Source organism: Crassostrea angulata, chromosome 7, assembly GCF_025612915.1.
Source record: "Crassostrea angulata isolate pt1a10 chromosome 7, ASM2561291v2, whole genome shotgun sequence".
Lineage (NCBI taxonomy): Eukaryota > Metazoa > Mollusca > Bivalvia > Ostreida > Ostreidae > Magallana > Magallana angulata.
The window spans coordinates 31,950,942-31,973,205 of NC_069117.1; the positions used below are offsets into that span (position 1 = coordinate 31,950,942).

Genomic DNA, 22,264 nt, shown 5'->3' on the forward strand with positions numbered 1-22,264 from the left:
GGGGAAACGCTACCTGCCTACAGTGATGGCACCAGGCGGAATAGCGCCCCTAGAGATGACTGCGGCGGTCTAACCCACCAAGTTTGTGTACGTACATGTATGGTGAAGGAAATCATGTTGTATCTACGACCATAACTCTCATCTGCTCTTCTTGTATAAAACAACTAACTTAGTAATACACCCAAGCGTAGCAAAATTTGATCCTGGTGTCCCAGGGATCATAATGGTCTTTTACGTATCACCGACGTACATGTAATGCAAAACTCTCCCTAGTACTGAGGATGGATTACTTAGAGTTGTGAGCCGGATGTACATGCAAGAAAACTTCTTCTTTGTGGTTATCCCCAATCGATCGCAAATTCAATGCGTGCATATTTTTTTTTTTTTTTACAATTTTAATTGATATGGTGTGAGATTGCTATGCATTGCTGAAGAGAATGTTGTTGAGAATTTAATGCTATGCTGTGAGATTAATAAAAAAAAAAATTCACATGTACTTCGAATTTGTTAACCAGGCATTATTTTTTTTTATCATTCATTCATTCATTCGTTCATTCAGATTTAAAAACAAAAGAAGCACGTTCAGATTATGTTTGTTATGATAATATCGTGTAAAAATCGCTGACATGCGGTCTGGTAAAATCTGTAATATTGATGATCATTGGTGCTTCTGTACATGTCTGAGCCGCCATCTGAAATATAGAAACATAGAGACCCGTGATTATCATTGACGTCCTATAACTGGATAAAAACTGATATATTAAAATAGGGATATGATACAAATTGAAAACATGTACTGATTATAATAATAATCCTATATGTGATAAAAGGAAATTATCGTTATTTGTTTACAATAAAATATTTGTAAACAATATTAAATAAAAGTTCTAATAAAACTTTCTAGCAATGAGCGATAAGTGCGTAACTACGAGTATTAATGGGTGAGTCTAGTGCTGTCGCTATCAGGTAAATAAAAGAAAGTGGATCCAAATCTACATATTATGTAAGATATGATACGTCTATCTGTATATGTTTGCCTCAGTTTAAAATGCAATGACGTCCTTGGAAATAACGCGTCGTGCGATGTTGGCAACATGGCGAACGAAACGTCTTATTTTCATTTTTTTTTTTAAATACTATAAACTATTGAGTCCTCGACAAAACTAAACTTATCATGATGGTTATTGAAAGCATGGTACGTTTTTATCCACAAATTTTCTTAAGTACATGGAAAACAGATTTTGGAAATTTGAAGCACGTTTTTTGCTGTAGAATTTGATATGATAACATTACAATTTTTTCTAATTAGTAGACTTTGACCAGTGCGTGCACGGGTTGACATTGTATATCGGACATTTACGAAATAGGTACATTGACACACATTATTGACATTTACAGAACAAAGCTATAAGCCTACAATAACGCTATTAATTTCACTACACTTTCCTTAGTTTGAACTGTGTCTCGGGAAAGGCCCTCGCCACAGTTGATATGCCTCCCTTATACCCGTAATGTAGCAGATAATTGCAGAATCGCTCCGGAACGATTTTGGAGAAAGTTAATAAAGTTGCCTTGAAAATAACAGTCAAATTCACAACAAACCTTTTTGAGACTGCAAAATTTTAATACCTTTCAACTAAAAATTTTAATCCATGGAATGGAAGAATTCTACTCTTTTTCACCAACGTACACTTATTTTCTTTGTAAAACTGGGCCCGTGGGACATTATTCATTTTTACGATAAAACATATTCTATCTTCCCTCTCCTAACAAATATAATGTCACTTTTTTGCATGCAATCAAATATTTTTTGTCATCACGAAGACAAAATTAAGAACTTAGTTGAAATGTATATTTGTTATTTTATACTTTCTCTTATAAGAAATCACTAATATACATGTATATCAACAGAATATATAGCAAAAGTCCAATGAAAATTTACCCGTATTTGTATTATCATTTCTGAGTTTATTCATGCAGATGTGATATTGTGAAAACATAAACTAAAGATCCCTTTAGCGTGCATGTATTGCGCAAGCGCAAGATTGTAAAATCCAAAAAATCCAGGTGATTTCCGGGATTTTTTTGAGGAATTTTCGTTGATTATTAATTAGCGAAGCTTAACTGAGAAAAAGTAAAAGCAAATTGGTAATCTTCAAGTACCTATGATGTTTAAAATATATAAAACAAAAGACAGTATTATTCCGATTTCTCGGTATTAAAGGAGGATGGTCACGATTTTGGTCAAATTTTATTTTTCTGTTTTTATTATTTGCAATGCTTTAGGAATGCATTTCTAATGATCAAATGAAATTTGGGTGCCAGTCGTTGAGTTTTAAGCAAGATACAGGGCTTACAATTCTTTGTCATGTAAACAAGGCTCGTGCCCTGTTTTTGTTTACTTACTAGGTTCAATATACCAGTAATAAATCTTTTTAAAGCTGGTTTGTCTATCTTATTATTCATCTTAAGCATAAATGAACAGTTCCTACGATAAACACATTCATTTTAGGTCTAAAACTGGAATTTTCACTTCAACATTCAAAATGTAAACAAACTCTTTGTTTAAAAAGCAAAGAATTGTAAGCTCTGTAACTCGCTTATGACTCATCAAATGACACTCAAATTTTGGTTGCCTATTAAAAATGCCTTACTGAAGTATTGTAAACATTAAAATCGAAAAAATAATTTTTGACCAAAATCGTGACCATGCCCCTTTAAAAACCAAAAATTCTAGTCTATTATTATAATATAGTAGTATAGATACATGTACATGACAGGGTACCTTAAATCCTCTATCGTTGCAAGCGATGAAAAACCCGGCCAAATATTCTCCATTTGGTGTAAATGTTGAAATGGGTGTATACGCCTCTAAATGTGGGAGTTTGTTGTCACATATAGCTTTTATCTACATAGAAAGTAATGTGATGAGGAGTTCATCAATAATAATGTAAATTCTCTTCAACTGTAAGAAAGATTATTAAAATTATAACTATGAACACATTTTATTTTTTATGCTTTCTTTCTTTGTGGATTTTTTTTTCTTTTTCATTTGATCTTGCATATTTAAGCTTTTTGAAATTCGTCATCCAAGACATTTCGCCGAAAATGCAGCAATTCGAACAGGAATAAATTGTCAAGACGACTGGTAATTTAATTTTTCCTTCTGAAAATACATAGCATACAAAAATATCGTCCCTTTTTCCAATTATACGAAGTTGATGTGCAAATAACTTACAGATAGGCCTTGAGACCAAGAACTTTTTGCCGTCGAGTTACACTTGTTGATGACGAAGGCCTCGGGCGTCTGGTGTTTGGTTGTACGGGGACACAGCGCTGCCCTGCTGTCCTCTACGTGGAGATTCTCTGCGATGGACTCGATGACGCTGATCTTCCGGTGGTGGCATTCCAGTTTTACCAGTGGTTGTTGGGTAGTGGTAGGTTTCTGTGTAGTTTTAGGAGAAATCGTCGTGGTAACTGGTGCTATTTACATACAATGATCAAACATGTGACTTATCTGTTTAATCTTTCTTTCTTTATTTTCTTGTTCAAAATAAAGAGTGATTTCGGGTTAGTTTATTAGTAACTACTTGCATTGTATTATAATTCTTAGTACATGTAATTAACACAACAGAGAATAAATGCAATGTACATGCACCAGAGAGCACTAGGTAACATTTTATAAACATAACTAAATTTGTATAAAACAAATGTTATTATGCCTATCTCTTATAGCTCACCCGGGTCACAGTGGCAGTTGTGACCACCGAACACGTCTTTGATGCATCTTGGCGTCTCTCCGCCCGCACAGTGGCAATGACTGTCTGTGTTGCATTCTTTGAAGGACAAACGTTACGTTATCTAATCAACATCTGTTTACAGAAATTTGATTAAAAATTAGACGTGATCATTCATAATTGAAAAAATGCTGATTTTTAGTTACATGTAGCTTACCCCCGCATTGGCATTTATAGAAAATCCAAAACTGCGAACAGTATGGATGTGGGCAATTCAGATGACTGCAACTACTTTCGTCTACACAGTGGCCTAGAAATTAGATATTTATATGTTGGCACAATAGGGATTTTGGACAGGTTGGTTTTTTTATGTAAAAAAGATAAATGTAATGATTACATGTAAAGATGTGCAGTTGACATTATGGAAAGTTATATAGATAGTGTGAAGTTGCCAATTTGAATATGTAAGACGGACTGTGTTGTCGTCAACGTCTCTCAGAGAGAGAGAGAGAGAGAGATAGAGAGACTTACAATAGCATTCTTTTCTAAATGGATCGAAAGCAGCTACGTTATTGTTTGTGCAGCTGTAGTCATGGCAGCTGTTATCATCATGGTCAGCTGTAAAATAATCATCACAATTCAGACAAGATAATATTTTATTTGAACCCAAAAACTTGCTTAAAGTAAATTTCCCTAAATTAAATACCAAGAAATTCCACTTCCATGATTTTTCTAGAAAATTTGGTCTTTTCAAACTTAGAAGTATATGCTAAAATAAATGGTCAGCGTTAACCCCCTTAATTCCCAGGATAGATTTCCAGGAAACTAAGCAGGTGTATTAATCAATCAATCAATACTAGAAATTCCGATTTCATTATTTTTCTGCAAGTTTTGACATTTTGGAATGGGGAATTTTGTTGTTAAAGACAAAAGTTTAGAAGTGAATATTTGCGGAAAGTTTCGATGCGATAGTTTTTCCGGGAAATAATTAGTACCTAGCTATTCATAATGTGAGACGTGGAGCTTTTTTTATCGCCTCCTTACAATATAAGCTAATTTTAATACACAACAATTAATCTTAAATTCCTAATACTATTTGTGGATTTGTACGAATTCCTGAAATCAATACGAAATATGGCGAAAATATGGCGATGTTTATCTGTACACAAACAAATTATATCCTACTTTTTCCTGAATTTTAAAGTTCCATGCCTTCTTACCTTATATTTGGTGGGGTTTTTTCTCTGTTTGCTCCATATGTGTTTTAAAGAATTATTACAACTGCAGTTTAAAAATAAGATATATAGTTTTTCACCAGATTTTTAGGGCTACTTGGATGGTAGAACAAACTCTTAAACGAACTTTTTTTCGTCTTATTTTTATCTTTAACACATCATGTTATATCTCTATTTTTTAATGCAAATAATTAAAATAAAAGTTTACCTGCTACAAGACTCAGAAAGACAAGGAGGCAGTATACGATCATTCTCAATGTGGACTATAGACACAATAGTTTGTTAATGAGCGCTGATACTACATTATGGTATTACCGATACCTCTTACATAATTATGTACCTTATCTGTGGGTCCTCTCAGTTCATTACACTCATATACGAAACTATTTATCGTGGCAAACATTTGGTTATAATTTTTCTGGCCATTCGCCAAATATAAAATAAAACATGGGACTTTTACTTTTGTTTAAAATTTAACTCTGAGAATTCATTAGCTTTATTGAACTAGTTTATTATGAAAGCTTAAATTTCTAAAAGGAACTCTCTTGAAGTTAATACCATCAACAAACTTTTCGTTCTATATGATTTATGCACCTAAGATCTTTTCTTTAAGAATATACGACTTAAAATAACTCAATTTCGACATGAATATGTACGCTTACAGGCGCTTGATTCTGTTCTGAACTTTGTTACAGAATTAAACGCCAGTGAAACGTACACATTTATGACACCTTATTGTTTACCCTATGCAGAAATAATAACACAATAATGTACATGTATCTAAATCCGAATTAAGTGGAATGCCTCCTTAATCCATGACTTGCAATCATTTAGAGACAATGCAAATAAAAGTTTGTTTTCACGACACATGTATGCACATGTACATCTCTGCATTGTACCATACTAGTATATAATTCAAACAAATCACCTTGTCTGACACTTTGGTTAAAACATATAAAACAATTCCAACCACTTATTGTAAGTTAAAGATTTTAAATTTTATTTTCCCACAGGACTTGCAGGTATAGTCAGATTCTTCGGAATCAGTGATCCCAAGGGACTACTGAGCGCTCCGAAGGGCCCCACTGTGACCCCATATTTTCCTGAAAGTGAACTGATGCCTTTCGCTTGTGTTATCCAGTCATCCGTATCCGGGCCCTGTGCATTCATTTGCCAAGTCCAGCCACCTAACACAATAAAAAAAAAACGATTAAAAAATAAAAACAAGTGCCATGGAATTCGTAAAATTGGTTTTTAATTTCCCTCTTTTGACTTGGGATAGCTAAAAGTAAATACGGTTTTAATTAACTTTATTTTTTATTTTTAAGAATATACGACCAAATGATACTGCATGAAGGGAAAACGTTGGCTTCCCTAGATAATCATCACAACCTACCAGAATAGCCATTGGAATACAGGTGATTGAACTGTTTCACAATGTCCCATTTGGAGTGCGGTCGCCCTCGCACCTGGTTAAATCCAGCAATGACAAGGGGTCGGGGAGGGAGATGGTCCCCTCCCATATGGTACTCTGTGTAATAGTGCTGTATTAAGGGGAAAGGATTTTGTATTTTAATGATGTTGGTTGGTCAACAAATAACACATCAGGTTTACCTTTAAATTTTAATTATGATAATTTATTTTGTTTGCAAAAAATTATTACCAAGTGAAACAAATTCAGATATTCTAGCCTTAATTTTTTGTTCATTATCATTTAGATATTCCAGCATTAAACTGTTTATAAAGAGCTCTTCTTAACAAGGAGAACGATATAATCCAAAATTGACCACCACAGAAAATAAAACTCCCAGTTTAACTGAGTGATTTCAATCATAGATTATACTCAAATATAATATGATTTGTTAATATTTCTGTGTTGATCAAATGTATATAATTTAATTTATTGGGCACGTCATCTATGATATAAAAGCATGGTGAGAAACTGTAGTCTGATAAAGAAATTACTAACGTTAAATGGAGCCCAATCTTCATATCTGCCTTCACTTTTAATATCAAATGAATGCGTAGACCAGAAACTGAGGTAGCCCTGCAAGAAATATATAAATGTATTTGTTTTTGAAAAATAAAAAAAAACCTCTCTCCCTCTCTCTCATATTATGTTTTATGCGGCTTCAAATAATTAAATTATACTAGACTTTGACACGTGCGTGCACGGGTTGACATTGCATAATTATGATATCGGACATTTACGATGTAACTGTGTCTCGGGACAGGCCTTCACCACATTTAAAATGCCTCCCATATACCCGTAATGTAGCAAAAAATTGCAGAATCACTCCGTAACGATTTTGGAGAAAATTAATGAATACGCGTTGAAAATACATGTAACTATCAAATTATTCATAACAAACCATTTTGAGGTTGTTAATACATTTCATCTAAAAATTGTATTCATATTAATGAAGAATTCAACACTTTTTCACCAACTTTTTTACTCGCTTCGAATTTACACACCATGTTGACATTCTGAACTCTAGGGATTTTTCATATTAAATGAACTGAGTTAGTCTAAGAGTTATCTCCGGTATTTCCTTTGATGAACAGGATATATGACAAATTTTCAATGAACATTTACACGTATGTGTAATATCGTTTCTGAGGTTATCCATGCAAATGTGATATTGTGGAAACATAAACTACTACAGAGCCTCCTGTGTTTTAGCGTTAATGTAATGCGCATGCGCACGGTTGTAATATCTTAAAAATCCAGATGATTTCCGGATTTTTAAAGGAATTTTCGTTGATTATAAAATAGCGAAGCTTGATTGAATAAAAATAAACAAATTGGTAATCTTCAAGTACCAATAATGATTAAAATATTTAAAACAAAAGACAGTACTCTTTCCGATTTCTCGGTATTAAAGCGTAAAAATTCGAGTCTATTATTTTAATATAGTAGTATAGATATATAAATGGTGAATATGATTAAATTCTGAGTACAAAGTCAATGAAGAGGTGCTTGAGCGTTAACAGCCCTTTACTTCGCATTTATATTGGGTTGTAAAAAAATCCTTTTAACCATCTATTCCCTCAGGAAATGCTATTTCCTGAAGGAGATGAATTTTTCCAAGAAATCATTATTATTTCCAAAACTCTTTAGTTCGTGCAATGAATAAAGAGAGAGACCAAATTTTAAGCTCTAAAATATCTTCTAAGCAGCTAAAACATTTTTTCGTTTCTCTGAAAAATGTAAATTACATATAAAATAATCGAAAGCCAAATCTGACTTATGGTGTAAAATCATATTTTGGCGTGTCGAGATATCGCAAGATGAGTAAAGCAAACATGGCATAAATTTATAATGAAACAAATCACCGGTATTTCAAAAATGAAATTTTAACGGTATTAAACGAACAAAGTAATAGAATACATCATTTTCAAAGTAACAACGTTTTAATTGGTGAGACAAATAGAAATTTTCCGAGTTATGAAACTTTAAATTACATATACATGTATGTAATTTGTTCCCTTGCTTAAATGTCTTACAAAAAACTGTAATGCGTGAGGTGTATGCTTTTGTTTACGTTCATCTGTAAGGAAGTTGTCAGAAACTATTTATTTCTTAAAACCAAAAAAAAATCCAATTGTAATTTTACATTTCTTTTAAAAATATGATGATTTTTGTCTTTCTCGTAAAATGTTTAGTTTGAACTGAAAACAGATTATGAAAAAACAATATGCATGTCTATTATATCAATGCAATCAATCATTGAAACAAAGGAACAGCAATAACTTTTTATCATATTCTTACGTCATCAGCGCCACCGGAAATGTTAAGGCAGTAGTCGTGGTAGAGGTTCTTACAATTCCATTGGAATGTATTGGTGATGATGTTGAAAGAGCTGGCAGTTATAAGAGGCTCTTTGTTTTGTGCTTTGTACAGTTTACGAATAGCAGAAGCTTGGAGATTAATAAATCTGTAAAGATGGGATAAGATAGGATAGAAGCAGAAGCTTGAAGATTAATGATTGAAATGGAATGGGATGAAAAATAATCAGTTTTAATGAAGATCGGAAACGGGCATTGTCAGGATTTGAGCTGAATATTGGAAATTAAAGTGGATAAAAAGTCCATAACAAGATGAATAAGATACTGAAAAATAAAAATTCAACGTATTTCACGATTTATTACTAATACGTTTAAAACACAGATGGAATGCTCCGAGGTTATGTCAAATTCAAATTTGCTTTTAAGTTTGTATTTGCTTTCAGCATATAATACTTAAACGGAAACATTGCCTGAATTCTGTTTAATATAAAATACAGAATTGGGATTTCTGTATCTTGCTTTAAACTCCACGACTAACACCCACATTTTGTTTGACCATACCTTAAGTTTATAAATCATTCTTAACATGAAAAATGATAAATTTTATAATTTGAAAACGTTCAACTCATATCGTGACCATGCCCATTAACAAATAGAGTACGATTGCTGTTCCTCAATATTTAGAACTTCAAACAGAGCAATGGTTCTTTTGTTAACATCGACATGGACAATAAATAGTTTGTGCTTATTTGACTTTCACATTTAATAATCTGATTGTTTAATCAATGTAATTTCATTTGACCTTGATGAAATGGAAAGCAAAATCCAAAACCGAACGGCAAGACGGTGTAAGTTGTTAGTTTCCACATTTATGATCTGAATAAATTTTGTTTTGTAGAGTCTGTTACACCTACGTCTTCCTTCTAATACGAAATTGACATTAATATGCGCAAGATGGTAAAATTTACCTACTTTTACCTTTACACGCCATAAAAGAAGATACCATATCTCAAGCATTCACATTAATTTGGAGAGAAAAAAGTTCATACAATTATGTTTTCAGGAAAATACATATGCCTTTGAATTTCTTTTGGAGTGTACAGCTCCTTGGCCCAACCGATGGCTCTACCAGAAGACTTGAGCTCCAGAAACGTGTTGTCCCAGCAGGGGTTCTTGTCCGTCACATTCCTCTTCATCACACCCTCCGGTTGATTAATGATGTCCCAACCCGCCATCGCCGGCTCGTTCATTACAGCAGTCACCTTGCAAAACATCACCAAAGCAACTATAAGAAGCAATTACATATTATGCATACTACATTGTACATTCAAAACTCTAAACAAATAGCAATAAAAATGACAAACACTTAAATGAAGGTTAGACTTAATTATAATGAATTTAAAGGAGGATGGGCTAAATACACTAAATTAATTTATTTTAAAATCACGAAACAATGATATTGAGTTTGTACGTGTAACGATTGCAGATCGTTTGGTTGTTGGATTATTTCACCGAATTTTAATAATATATTTACACAATTCTTTGAGGCAATAAAACAAAGCCAAAAGAAAAGTATCCTAATAAATGTGTGTGTTCTTTATATTCTTAGATAAAAAGTTGTGCATCGTTATTGCTGAGTTAACTGGGAAAAGCATTTTATTTGTTGTTGTTGTTGTTTTTTATGTTGTTGTGGTGAGTGTTTGTGTGTATAACGACGTTATTTTAAGTAGGATATTAAATAAACTATCCATCAAAAGTTTAATAATTGTGACCATATAGTAAAATATAATAATAATGTAGGGGTACCATACGGCTTTCCATAAAACACCTTTTTCCTCGTATCGTCTGATGAAATGCCGACTGACGCCCGAATAATCCCATTTTTTGCCTTAAAAACCGTTTGTGTTTTTTTGGAAATGTGACTGGGATTTATTTATAAAGCAGCATGGTCAAGATTTTGGTCAAATTCTATTTTTATGTTTTTATTATGAACAATGCTTTAGAAATGCGTTTCTAATGATCAAATAAAATTTGAGAGTCATTCGATACAAGATACAAGACTCATAGTTCGTTGGCTCGTGTCCTGTTTTTGTTTACATAGGTTCCATACACCACTAAAAAAATCGTTTCCCAGCTTATTTGTCTATTTTTTTAATTTTATTTTAAGCATAGATAAACAGTTCCTAACATTTAACACATTCGTAAAAGGTTTAAAACTGAAAATTTTCACTTCAAAGTTCAGAATATAAACAAACGCTTTGTTTACATGGCGAAGAATTTCAAGCTGTGTAACTCGCTAATGTTGCTCAACAAATGACACTCAACCTTCGGTTGCCAATTAAAAACGCCTTTCTGAAGAATTGTAAATATTAAAATCGGGAAAATAGTTTTTGACGAAAATCGTGACCATTCCCCTGTAATAATTGTATTTTTCAGTTAACAGTAATAAAGACTTATCAAGTACTCTCAACGTCCGGCTCTCTTAGGTAATTTTTTAAATACTAAAAGAAGTACAAATGCATCATATAAAGAATTCCCACACGTCTTAGCCAAAAAGTATGACTAGTATCTGCAGTGAAACAGCGACAAATTACGAACAATGCTATCAACATGCAATCTGAAGATCTACTCGTTATGTCACACGCCTTATATTTTGAGGCAGCTGACAATAGGAATGGATAAGAATAATTATTGCATCTCTCAAATAACATTCAAAAGTCATAACTGAGCATTCTCTATCGTAATGGATAGGACAATTATCAAAGAATTAGAGGAAGGGTTTCGTCTGTTTGGGAGCGCCAACGTTCAAGTATACAAAAACTACTCTCTTACTATTGGAGTGAGCGCTGTGAGAATGTAACTCTGTAGGTTGACTTCATCTTTAATTAAGCCGTGAAGTCTTTCATTTATTTACAATACAAAACAAAAGTATGAAGATTCAGAATAGTTTATCTAAACATTCCGGCATAGAAAGATGACAATTGGATAGTTAAAACACATACAACAGGCATACATAAAAAATCATATAGCAAACATAAAATATTGGACAAAACTGGCTCAGTCACCCATGTATAAGTAGAGAGACTTGCTGGATTGAAGAATCCTCATGGAAGAATCTTCCCGATGTATGAGACATCGCCACAACGAAAATTGTTGAACCCAGCAAGACAGAGTTGGAAGATCCACATGGTAGAAATTCCCCAGTACGTGTGTACTGCAACAACGGAAGTTGTAAACTCTGCTATAAAATGTACAACTATGCAAGTTTTAGCTGATTATAAATTCTTAGTGGGGAAATTATGACAATAATAAGGCTGACAAATAAGAGTATGCTGGAGCTGAACCAGTTAGGCATTACCATGGCGTATTTGTTTTGGAAGAGAGGCGGGGATGGTGGTGGATAGCTTGGTACTGACGCTGTCCGGAACCATCGAAAGATAAGGGGTCACGTGACCTATAACTTATGACCAATGGACAGTGATAATTGCATAACTGTTACATAATCTTAAAAACAACAACATAAAGACGTAGAGGGGCTTAGTATTAAGAGAATTGTATGAAATAAACTACGCTTAAAATTTTAAAAATAAAATAGTTTAAGCTACAATTTATTTACAATACAAAACAAAAGTATGAAGATTCAGAATAGTTTATCTAAACATTCCGGCATAGAAAGATGACAATTGGATAGTTAAAACACATACAACAGGCATACATAAAAAATCATATAGCAAACATAAAATATTGGACAAAACTGGCTCAGTCACCCATGTATAAGTAGAGAGACTTGCTGGATTGAAGAATCCTCATGGAAGAATCTTCCCGATGTATGAGACATCGCCACAACGAAAATTGTTGAACCCAGCAAGACAGAGTTGGAAGATCCACATGGTAGAAATTCCCCAGTACGTGTGTACTGCAACAACGGAAGTTGTAAACTCTGCTATAAAATGTACAACTATGCAAGTTTTAGCTGATTATAAATTCTTAGTGGGGAAATTATGACAATAATAAGGCCAAAACTCAGGAACGATTAGTAAACATGAGTGACTGAGTGCCCCATAAGTATTTATAACGTTTACGCCATGGTAATACATACGAATAAAACAAAGACTTTGCGAGATATATAGTGTATGTATTACAGTATAAAAAACACAGAATTTAAACAGGTAAAGTAATAATGGTATTACGTAGTTTACAATATACAATAAGAACGTAATCTTGAAAGTGCTAAATAACAAGGTTTACATGTTCAGGCACTTAGTCAGCTGACATGGATCATAGACTGTTGAGCATGTTTAATAGCAGAGTCTGGTGTTCTAATATATCGCACATAAGAATCAGAAGTCCACCTTCCTAAGGATTTGATGAGATGATCTTCGATACGCGCTTTTGCTGCAGATGAGGCAGCACCGATACGGAATGAATGTCCAGTGATGTGGCTGTCGGCATGGTTGGTGCGCTTTACAATTTCCTTCAGCATAGACAAAAAGTTACACCTATTGAGGGCACTTCCATTCTCTGTTATGAACAAGGGAATATGCACTTTTGGATCGAAAATGATGTTTCTTGCATACAAGTAGCTCTTTAGTTGTTCGAACGGACACAACTTGGTATGATTTTTAAACAACTTGATTGCAACTCCTTTTCGAAAAGGATCGGTCTTGGATTGTTTAAGAAAAAGAACAGCATGGTCGTTGTAAAATTGCACATCATTTAAACACAGATTCACGAAAGGGTCAAAAGATGTTTTGCATGTAAATTCTGCACATCTAAGGAAACCAAAGAAAGCGACTACACACACTGTTGTCATCAACGTATCCATGTATTTTGAAAAAACTCCATTTTGAAGTATGTTGCACAAGTCAGTTAATACTGGGAAAGTAATCGGTTGTCGGCTTGGTTGGAAAGATTGACTTTGTCTTTTAATTCCGTTCAGTAGCATGTGCAATCTTGGTAGATTTTCTGCTGAATCGGTGAATGGATTATGTTTACTAAGCAGGGTAAGATGATGTCGGATCCCACATAGATAAATTTTGATGGTTTGGTACGACAGATGCATGGAATCGTAGCAGTAGGTGACGAATTGCATTAAAGTAGATTCTGACACATTGTCGCACAGGTTGTTCATACGGTTAAACTTTAGAAAGGCTTGATAACCGGAATTATACGTAGCTCTAGTTGAACCAGACACGGAGTCTTTCATCAGCTCTTTAATTCTGTGGGAGGGTTCCAGAGAATATCCACCATGGGTGGGCAGGGATGAGGTAGTCTGTCTGCTTGGGGAGCCAGTCTTCTGAATTTGTTCATCTGAAATCGAGACAAAGCGTCAGCAATTACATTAGTTTTGCCTGGAAGGAACTCAGAATATATACAAAAGTTGTATTTAGCTGAACACCAGGTTAGCCGTCTCATCAATTGCATAATACTGAGGACTTTAGATCTTCCCTTTTGGATAATATTTACGGTAGCTGCATTATCACAATAGAAAAGTATTCTTTTTGAAGACCAATATTTTCCCCAGAGAATGGCAGCTACAACGATAGGGTAGAGTTCACGTAGTGCCATAGATATTTCCCTGTCTGATTCCTTTGGTAACTTTTCTGGCCAACTGTCACAGAACCAATGACCGTTGAAGAATCCCCCAAATCCTACGGTAGATGAAGCATCTGTATATAAATGCATGCTATTGGCTGGAGTTCTTTCTATATCATAGAAGAATGATATGCCGTTCCATTGATCCAGAAATAATTTCCACATTCTGATGTCTTCTCTACACTCTGCGGTCAGATGGATGTGATGATGGAGCTCTCGCACTGAAGAGGCTAGGCACAAGAGATAGGACACGAATGATCTTCCTGGTACTATGACACGAGAAGCAAAGTTCAAATGCCCTAAGAGTTGCAAAAGTTCTCGTTTAGTACAACTTTGCTTCACACAGAAGGTTTCTAACATTTCTCGTATTCTATGAACTTTATCTGGAGGAAGTCGAGCTTGCATATTCATAGAATCTAAAATGATTCCGAGGTACTCAACGACGGTATCCGGGCCTGTAGTTTTATGTTGAGCAATTGGAACGTTTAATTTCTTAAATATCATAGTCAGGAGGGCCATGGTCCTATCCGCATGGAAATCTGGTTTGTCTATAGTCAGGAAGTCATCGAGCAAATGAAGAATAGATTCAATTTTATAATTGTTTTGTGCTATCCAACAAATTGCTTGAGAAAACTGATCAAAGATCTTTGGGCTTGATCTACATCCGAACGCCAAACGAGTATAGTAATAGTATGAATTTCTCCATTTCACACAAAAGAGATGATACTGGGATGGTAGTATTGGAACAAGTTTGAAGGCGTCGGATATATCAGTCTTGCACATCAGGGCGCCTTGCCCACATTGAACGATAATTTTGATAGCATCATCTATTTTCACATAAGACAGAGAGCATTCCTGTTTATCAATGAGTTCATTTATACTGGGGTGAGTGTCATTGTTGTGAGGAGCAGAAAGGTCCACGATAAGCCTTTTCTTTTTTGAATACTTGTGTTCGGCAATTCCGAGAGGAGACACGCGATAGCTTTTAAAGGGAGGAGCTTTATAAGGTCCTGCGAGGAATCCCTTTTCAACTTCTTTTGATAATAGTTCGTCAACTGTATCCACGTTCTGTAAAGCTGATCTCAAATTTCTGCATTCCCTTATTTTCAAGTTTGTTTCCTGTACTTTCGTATCGAATCCATTAATGAAGCCATTGATAATATATGAAACAAAATTTTGATTTTCATGGTTTTGAAGCTCTAATTTCAACTGTTTGATGTTTATAGTGCAGCACGATGTCGCTCGGACGGATAGTCACTTTTGATTGGTAATTGAAGATGCAGCATTCTTTGGTTTGGTTTTCAGATTACAAGTTAGGAAAGAATGATCTTTGTTCTTGCATATGCTACAGACATGAAGGAAGGGGCAATTATTTCTCCCGCATCTTTTTGACGAGTTGAAATTGTTGCAAATTTCCTGTCCGTTATGTATGGTCCTCTTTCTGCCATGCCTATCTATATTGGTAGGTTGGAAGGAATTTTCTACGGAACTGGTTTGCAGCTGTGGACAGAACTTAGAGTCATGTGAAACTTCCGAACATATGGAGCAGGATTTGGATCTTGAGGCTATCAATTGTACGAGATCTCTGTCTCTCACAGACCAATCTACTTTAATCTTGTGAACTGCCAGAGCACTCGCGCTTCTTAAGGAAAAGAGTTTATGATACTCATAAAAACGTTCTCCATATACGTTGTACAGATCTACTATGATAGCTTCATAGTGATCAAGTTCGTCCCTGCGGTTTGGAAAGGCCTGGCACATAGTGCGTTTGTATTTTCCAAAAGCAGTGAGAAATTCAGCAATTGTAAGATTTCTTTTCAGTCTGCTGTCCTCCTTCTCAGTCTTTTCTTTCTCAGATTCGCGGATTTCATAGTAAGGTATGAGTAATGAAGCGAGGTTGACGTCCTTACCTTCTAGTATTTGCTTCCTTAAGGAGTTTGAAATCAATTCCATTTGGGGCAGGTCTTCGGGGTGTGTTCCGAATTTCCTCGATGTATGACTGATTACGTCCGACTTATAGTACTCCTGCAAGTTAAAAGCAGGAGAACTCTTCAGGTTGGTTTCCTTAGTCGTGATCAGTGAAGTTAGACTAGAAACCATAGTCTGTAGACTCTGTACTGTGTGTACTAAAGACTCGATAACTGCTGGGGAACTGGAGTCAGTTGTTGATGGGTTTTGCGAACCGGAAGTCGCACTGTTTTGGTAAGTCGTACGTATACCCAAAGTCGTGTTGTCGGTAGAGGCTTGTTCGGATAATAGCAGTGAGCTTGATGAACTTGGCTGTTCGGCGAATTGCGTTGAGCTTGGTGGACTTTGCTGATTAGTCGATGGAAGGCTCGATTGAACAGCATTGTCTGTAGAAACAACAGGAACGGTCCGGATTTCATCTGTAGACGCGTTACCTAATACATTATCCACATACAATTTTCTTAAAACAGATATAGGGAAGTTTGAAGCGGCACTTATATTCACTTCTAACAGTTTTTCTCTTAGGGTACCGGCAGGCCAATTTAAATAATTACTCATGTCAAGAGAGTTGCCTGAAGTTTTCTGTCTCTTGGAACTTTTTCTGGTCGCCATTGTTCTTCACAAACGATCGATTAAAATCCGTCATTCACCAAAAAACAGAAAGTCATCGTCCAAAAATAACATCGATTATAATATCATTAAAGTTCACTGGAAGTATATACACAATCAATAAATCCGGATGATCGATATTTAAAGAGAAATCCGTTTGATAAAGAAGGTAAATAATAGCTTGGTACTGACGCTGTCCGGAACCATCGAAAGATAAGGGGTCACGTGACCTATAACTTATGACCAATGGACAGTGATAATTGCATAACTGTTACATAATCTTAAAAACAACAACATAAAGACGTAGAGGGGCTTAGTATTAAGAGAATTGTATGAAATAAACTACGCTTAAAATTTTAAAAATAAAATAGTTTAAGCTACAATTAATGACAGGCGTAACATAGGCTCCATTCCAGAGACATATGAACACGAAAATCTGGTTCATGTGAGCGAATTTCAGATATTCCATCAACTCTGGAATCAAGGATTGCTGAAGGTCGGTTCCAATCACAGTACCACCCGGACCAAACATCGGAGTACCCTGACCCTCGATGTGCAGGAACAATCCTAGGAAATGAGAAGGGCGCCATTTATAGGGTGTAATGTTAAGTTCATTTGTCGCTTCACAGAAAATTAAACAAAACCTAGACGAACTCACTCGCGCTCCAAAATATGATTGAAGTCTCAGTATGAGATAAACGACAAACTCCAGTTCGATTTTTGCTTTTGAAGCTTTGACAAAATATTCGTGTGAAATAAAAATGTTTTGATATTGTTTATTTACAGCTTGGAGATTTATTGTTTTCGTTCGGTTTCTTCTTCTTCTTTTTCTTCAGTCTCGTCTCTTGATGGCCAAACAGAATTGTACAAAACTCTAGGATATGATAGGTGTTCACCCATTTTTAAATTTGGGGTTGGTCAACCATATATATATATATATTTTTTTTTTTTGGGGGGGGGGGGTCAAGTGGGGATGGGTCTAACATTGAAACATATGGGAAAAATTACACACTTTATTGTAAATGGTTATAACCTGAAAACCGTTAAAGATATTGACATGGGGTCTATAAATGCATACTATTGAGTGTTATCGGCAATACATATCATGGTACATTAGATATGTCCCCTGGGGTCATCCCCAACCCCCAGGTTTTAGAAATTACTTAATATCTCAAAAACTGTTTGACATCCCCCTCCCTAATCTATATAGATTCTTGTTCCTTGTGTAATGGGACATCATATGGTATGTAGGTCATGGCTATATATGGAGTGGTCCCGTCCCCTCTGAAACATGAAGTTTCCTAATATCTAAAAATCCATTGAGATCCCCACCCCCAAACTATATCTGTTCTTGTTCTTGTGATAAGTGGCATCAAATGTTATGTAGGTCATGGGCCTCGGGGGCGGTTCTGACACCCTCGAACAGGAAGTGCCTAAATATCTTGAAAATGTTTGAGATCCCCGCCCCTAAAATATAAAAGTTCTTGATCCTTGTGTTAAAGGGCATCAAATTATTTGTAGGTTATGGGCCCCGGGGATGGTCTTACCCCCCTTAATCCGGAAGTGCCCAAATATCTTGAAAATGTTTGAGATCCCCGCCCCTAAAATATAAAAGTTCTTGATCCTTGTGTTAAGGGGCATCAAATAATTTGTAGGTTATGGGCCCCGGGGATGGTCTTACCCTCTAATCCGGAAGTGCCCAAATAATCTTGAAAACGGTTGAGATCCCCACCTCTTAACCATATAAATTATGTTTTTGTTCCTTGTGTCAAGGGGTATCAAATGGCATAATTTTACAGGTCATTGGCCCCCGAGGTGGACCTGACCCCCCCCCATCCCTTTGAACAGGAAGTGTCTAAATATCTTGAAAACAGTTGAGATCCCCACCAAAAAATCATATGTATTCCTTTCCTTGGGTCATGTCGGTTCACCTGATATACAGTTAATAACCTTTGGGGAACACCATCTTTTTGACCAACGTGAGTCATCTCTACCCCCAATGAAGGCCTCATTTATAATCGCCCCGATTATAATTACATCTTGTTCATAGGTAAATTGATATGTTATTTTTTTATTATTTCCTTATGGTCATATTACACATTGACTATTTAAAAAGGCGAGACATATTTGACAACAAGCATACTTATTGAATTTCCACCCGCAGCTTTAAGTGTGGTGAGGTAAGTCTGGAGAGGTATCATCGAAATTGTAAAATAAAGTCGATTTCCGAAGTCACCAGTGGCATAATTAAACCAGGCCTGATTGGCGCCGACAAGGAATGTTGGCTGTTCATCATTGCAAAGGAACTGCGAGTTCTTCTTGCACACGGCTAGAATTCCTTCAGTACACACGAAATGAAAAGAAAGTTAAAAAGTTAAAAATATATACAACATAAAAAGAACGAAACAAAATGCAACAAAAGTGTAACCCTTCCACCCTAGAACAAACAAAGCGTTCGAAAAAGAGACATGACATACTAACATCAGGTAACTTGGTTTTTTTTTTAAATGAAATAGAATAATTTTTTTTTAATTATGATGAAAACAAAATTTTAGTTAACAACAGAAAAAAGACAAGGAAATCTCAACGAATCAGCTTAATAAACATAATAGAAAAATAAAAGCAAAACGACATAATGCAAAATACACATCCATGCATGCGGATCAAATAAGATTTAAATTATCACTATTTATTAAATAATTTACACATACTTTATTTTGTTTAATAACTAGCATAATAAATCGTTTTAATACTTATGCATTTTGATCAAATGCAGTACAAAACCTTCCAATAAATTTAGTTTTATTATGTGTTTGTGTTCAAGTTTGCGGTTTGAGAAAAAACAAAAAAATCTTCAACGAAAAAGGAGAAAAGTCCAAGAAAGTCTAAACCGCACACACATACATACATACCTTCACATGGTTCTAGGCAGAAAAACAGCGAAATAGCAGCTAAAAACACCAGTGTCTGAAGAAAAAAACCGCAATCAATATAATTTATACCTTATTGTCTTTGAATTTCAATTGATGCTTGCATTTATGTTTAAGTGTTAAAAAAATACATTGTAATATGAAATAACAAAAAATTGTTTCATTACAATAAATTAAAGTAGGCAGCAATTTAAAAGCCACACTACAACTATATATTTTTGATACATATTATACTCTGTTCTAGATATCTGCTTTCTGCCTTATCGATTTCAATTTTGATTAATTTCAATTTAAATTAATTGAGGAGTATATTTGTTTTCATTAAAAATCGCCAAAGAGTGACGTAAACAATAACTAGGGGAAGTCTATAAAACTATAAAAAAAAAAAAAAAAAAAGTCTATAAAAAAAAGTATATGTGTTAATATTCTTCAAAACTTTTTGAAAGTTAAATGAATGCTGATTTAAAATCTATTTATTGGAGTGTATGTAGTTTTAGTTTGGTTAATTCTATGTAACATGGTCAGTAATATTAATATTACATGTACTACATTAATATCATAAAAGTTAAACTCCAAAGAATAAGATAGGGGTTATTCACGAGAGAGAGAAAGAGAGAGAGAGAGAGAGAGCATTCAATTTCTTTTTCACTACTAGATTATAAAAATTCAACGGGAACATTTGTGAAGACAAAGAGAGTTATAATAGCTTTATTCTTTGATAAATTACCACACATACAGAAATCTATTTTTATTTTGAAAGGTATTTTTTTTTTCATTGAAACTGTCAAAAATAATTAAATATACAAGCTATCACTTCTGCGGATTTACGCCATCTTAGTCGTATTTTAGGCATTATGTAACCGAAGAGCCAATGATTCACATTCCACGTTAGGTTTACTTTGAATTAACGTATAAATAACTCTTACTCATTCATCTTAGTTTTAACATTTAACATGTTTCTAAGACAAGAAGCGATAACAAAATATTCTCAATCACACGGGGGGAAAAACGAAAAAAAAAAGGATTTATGCGGCTTTTACTCACATGATGCCTAAGTAAAAGAACACATTAATCAGTTGTTAAATTTAACGTACCATTTCTTCAGAACAAAGTCCAATGACCTCTCGCCCTTTTTGTAAACGGCTTGTAAGTTATCTTGATAAGGCTAAACGGATAATGGTCAAATATCTTTAAGTAATATTGTACGTTAAAGTGTTCTCTGTTTACAAGATCGTGTATTATACATATATTTATTAAAAACAAAAATTTTAAAAATCGGCGTTGTTTAAAAGACATACATGTAACTAAATGTATTTCTGTTATTGAGTGCACTTTGCCCCCAAATAATCGTGCATGGACCTTGGGTTATATAGTATATATTACTTGTATACCGAGTTCCTGTACAAAGCAACGATAGAGATATTGATAGACCGAAATCGCTCAATTGGCTGAATTATTAGTCTGTTTCATAGCCTCCATTTTTCGATCCGTCGGTTTTGTGATGAATGTATGCATGTATGATGGTGATTGCAATTTGGATGGAAAAGTTGCATCATATATGGCAATCTAATACATGTAGCAGAGAAAATCAAATTTTCTTGCAACATTGTTTACTTCATTCGGATCCCGTGTAAAAGTGGTTACTTGTTTGATTGTTCTTCAAGCTGATTTATTAGCTTGTTGTTTAGCAAATCCTGGTCACGTAATCCTTTTGTTAAACTGCACGTACTCGTATTTCACGTTTGTAAGACCATAGCAAATTGCTGTATTTTGGAAGAAAACACAAATCGAACAGAACAGAAACACAATAAAGATCGTTTGCTACCGGTATTTTTCATTTAATATTAGTTTATCATTTTATTGTAGTCTATATTTATTTGGAGATTAATTATCAACACATATTCCTCTTTATATAGAACTATGATAGGAAAACCTATTCATAATACCACTTGTCAAGCAAAATAAGTATGATGTCCTTTCTGATATGATTTAATTTAATTTAAGAAGTATTTTGTTCAAGTATATAAATACATTGAAATGGATTGAACAGCAGGCACAATGCCTATTTATGTTCTCTCCTGTAGTCAAGGTATAATATGAGTAATTATATAATTTTATATAAGATATATTTACATATATATTGCAATGGAATTTTGTATAATAGATTAATATTATAAATAGCATTGGAAGGAGGTACAGTGCAAAAAGATAAACAAAACAAATAGCTTATGATAGGAAAATGAAAATAAAAAATAGAAAAATAATGGTTAATTGCTAAGGTTGGAAATAAAAAAGTATATGTAGTGTAGAGAAAAAATGAGAAAGAAAAAAAAACATGTAATAAAAACAAAACAAAAATTAATAACAGAGTAGAAAAAAATGGAAAGTTTGGGGGGATGGG

At 34.4% G+C, this 22,264-nt stretch overlaps 2 protein-coding genes across 2 annotated transcripts; both read right to left on the reverse strand.

The window, feature by feature from the left end:
- Positions 1-580: 580 nt before the first annotated feature.
- LOC128192391 (mannan endo-1,4-beta-mannosidase-like) lies at positions 581-21,028 on the reverse strand. The gene is made up of 16 exons (XM_052865018.1): positions 20,958-21,028; positions 19,846-19,900; positions 19,077-19,271; positions 17,316-17,500; positions 11,594-11,665; positions 9,839-10,023; positions 8,745-8,910; positions 6,942-7,019; positions 6,369-6,516; positions 5,181-6,159; positions 4,269-4,355; positions 3,955-4,047; positions 3,741-3,836; positions 3,239-3,483; positions 2,786-2,908; positions 581-692 (listed from the first exon to the last, which is right to left on the reverse strand). Exons 1-10 carry the CDS (start codon positions 20,958-20,960, stop codon positions 5,972-5,974), a joined length of 1,275 nt encoding a protein of 424 aa, XP_052720978.1. The 5' UTR covers positions 20,961-21,028; the 3' UTR covers positions 581-692; positions 2,786-2,908; positions 3,239-3,483; positions 3,741-3,836; positions 3,955-4,047; positions 4,269-4,355; positions 5,181-5,971.
- On the reverse strand, positions 11,693-17,309 carry LOC128192390 (uncharacterized). The gene is made up of 2 exons (XM_052865017.1): positions 16,267-17,309; positions 11,693-14,071 (listed from the first exon to the last, which is right to left on the reverse strand). Exons 1-2 carry the CDS (start codon positions 16,934-16,936, stop codon positions 13,026-13,028), a joined length of 1,716 nt encoding a protein of 571 aa, XP_052720977.1. The 5' UTR covers positions 16,937-17,309; the 3' UTR covers positions 11,693-13,025.
- Positions 21,029-22,264: the final 1,236 nt, after the last annotated feature.

Coding starts and splice junctions, on each gene's coding strand:
- LOC128192390 (XM_052865017.1), bottom strand. CDS start 16,936: ATGGCGACCAGAAAAAGTTCCAAGAGACAGAAAACTTCAGGCAACTCT. Junction 14,072..16,266: donor AAGGAAGCAAATACTAGAAG/GTAAGGACGTCA, acceptor TCTCGATTTCAG/ATGAACAAATTCAGAAGACT.
- LOC128192391 (XM_052865018.1), bottom strand. Junction 17,501..19,076: donor TGCGGGTGGAAATTCAATAA/GTATGCTTGTTG, acceptor CTCATTTCCTAG/GATTGTTCCTGCACATCGAG. Junction 11,666..17,315: donor ATGTTACGCCTGTCATTAAT/TGTAGCTTAAAC, acceptor TTGTAAATAAAT/GAAAGACTTCACGGCTTAAT.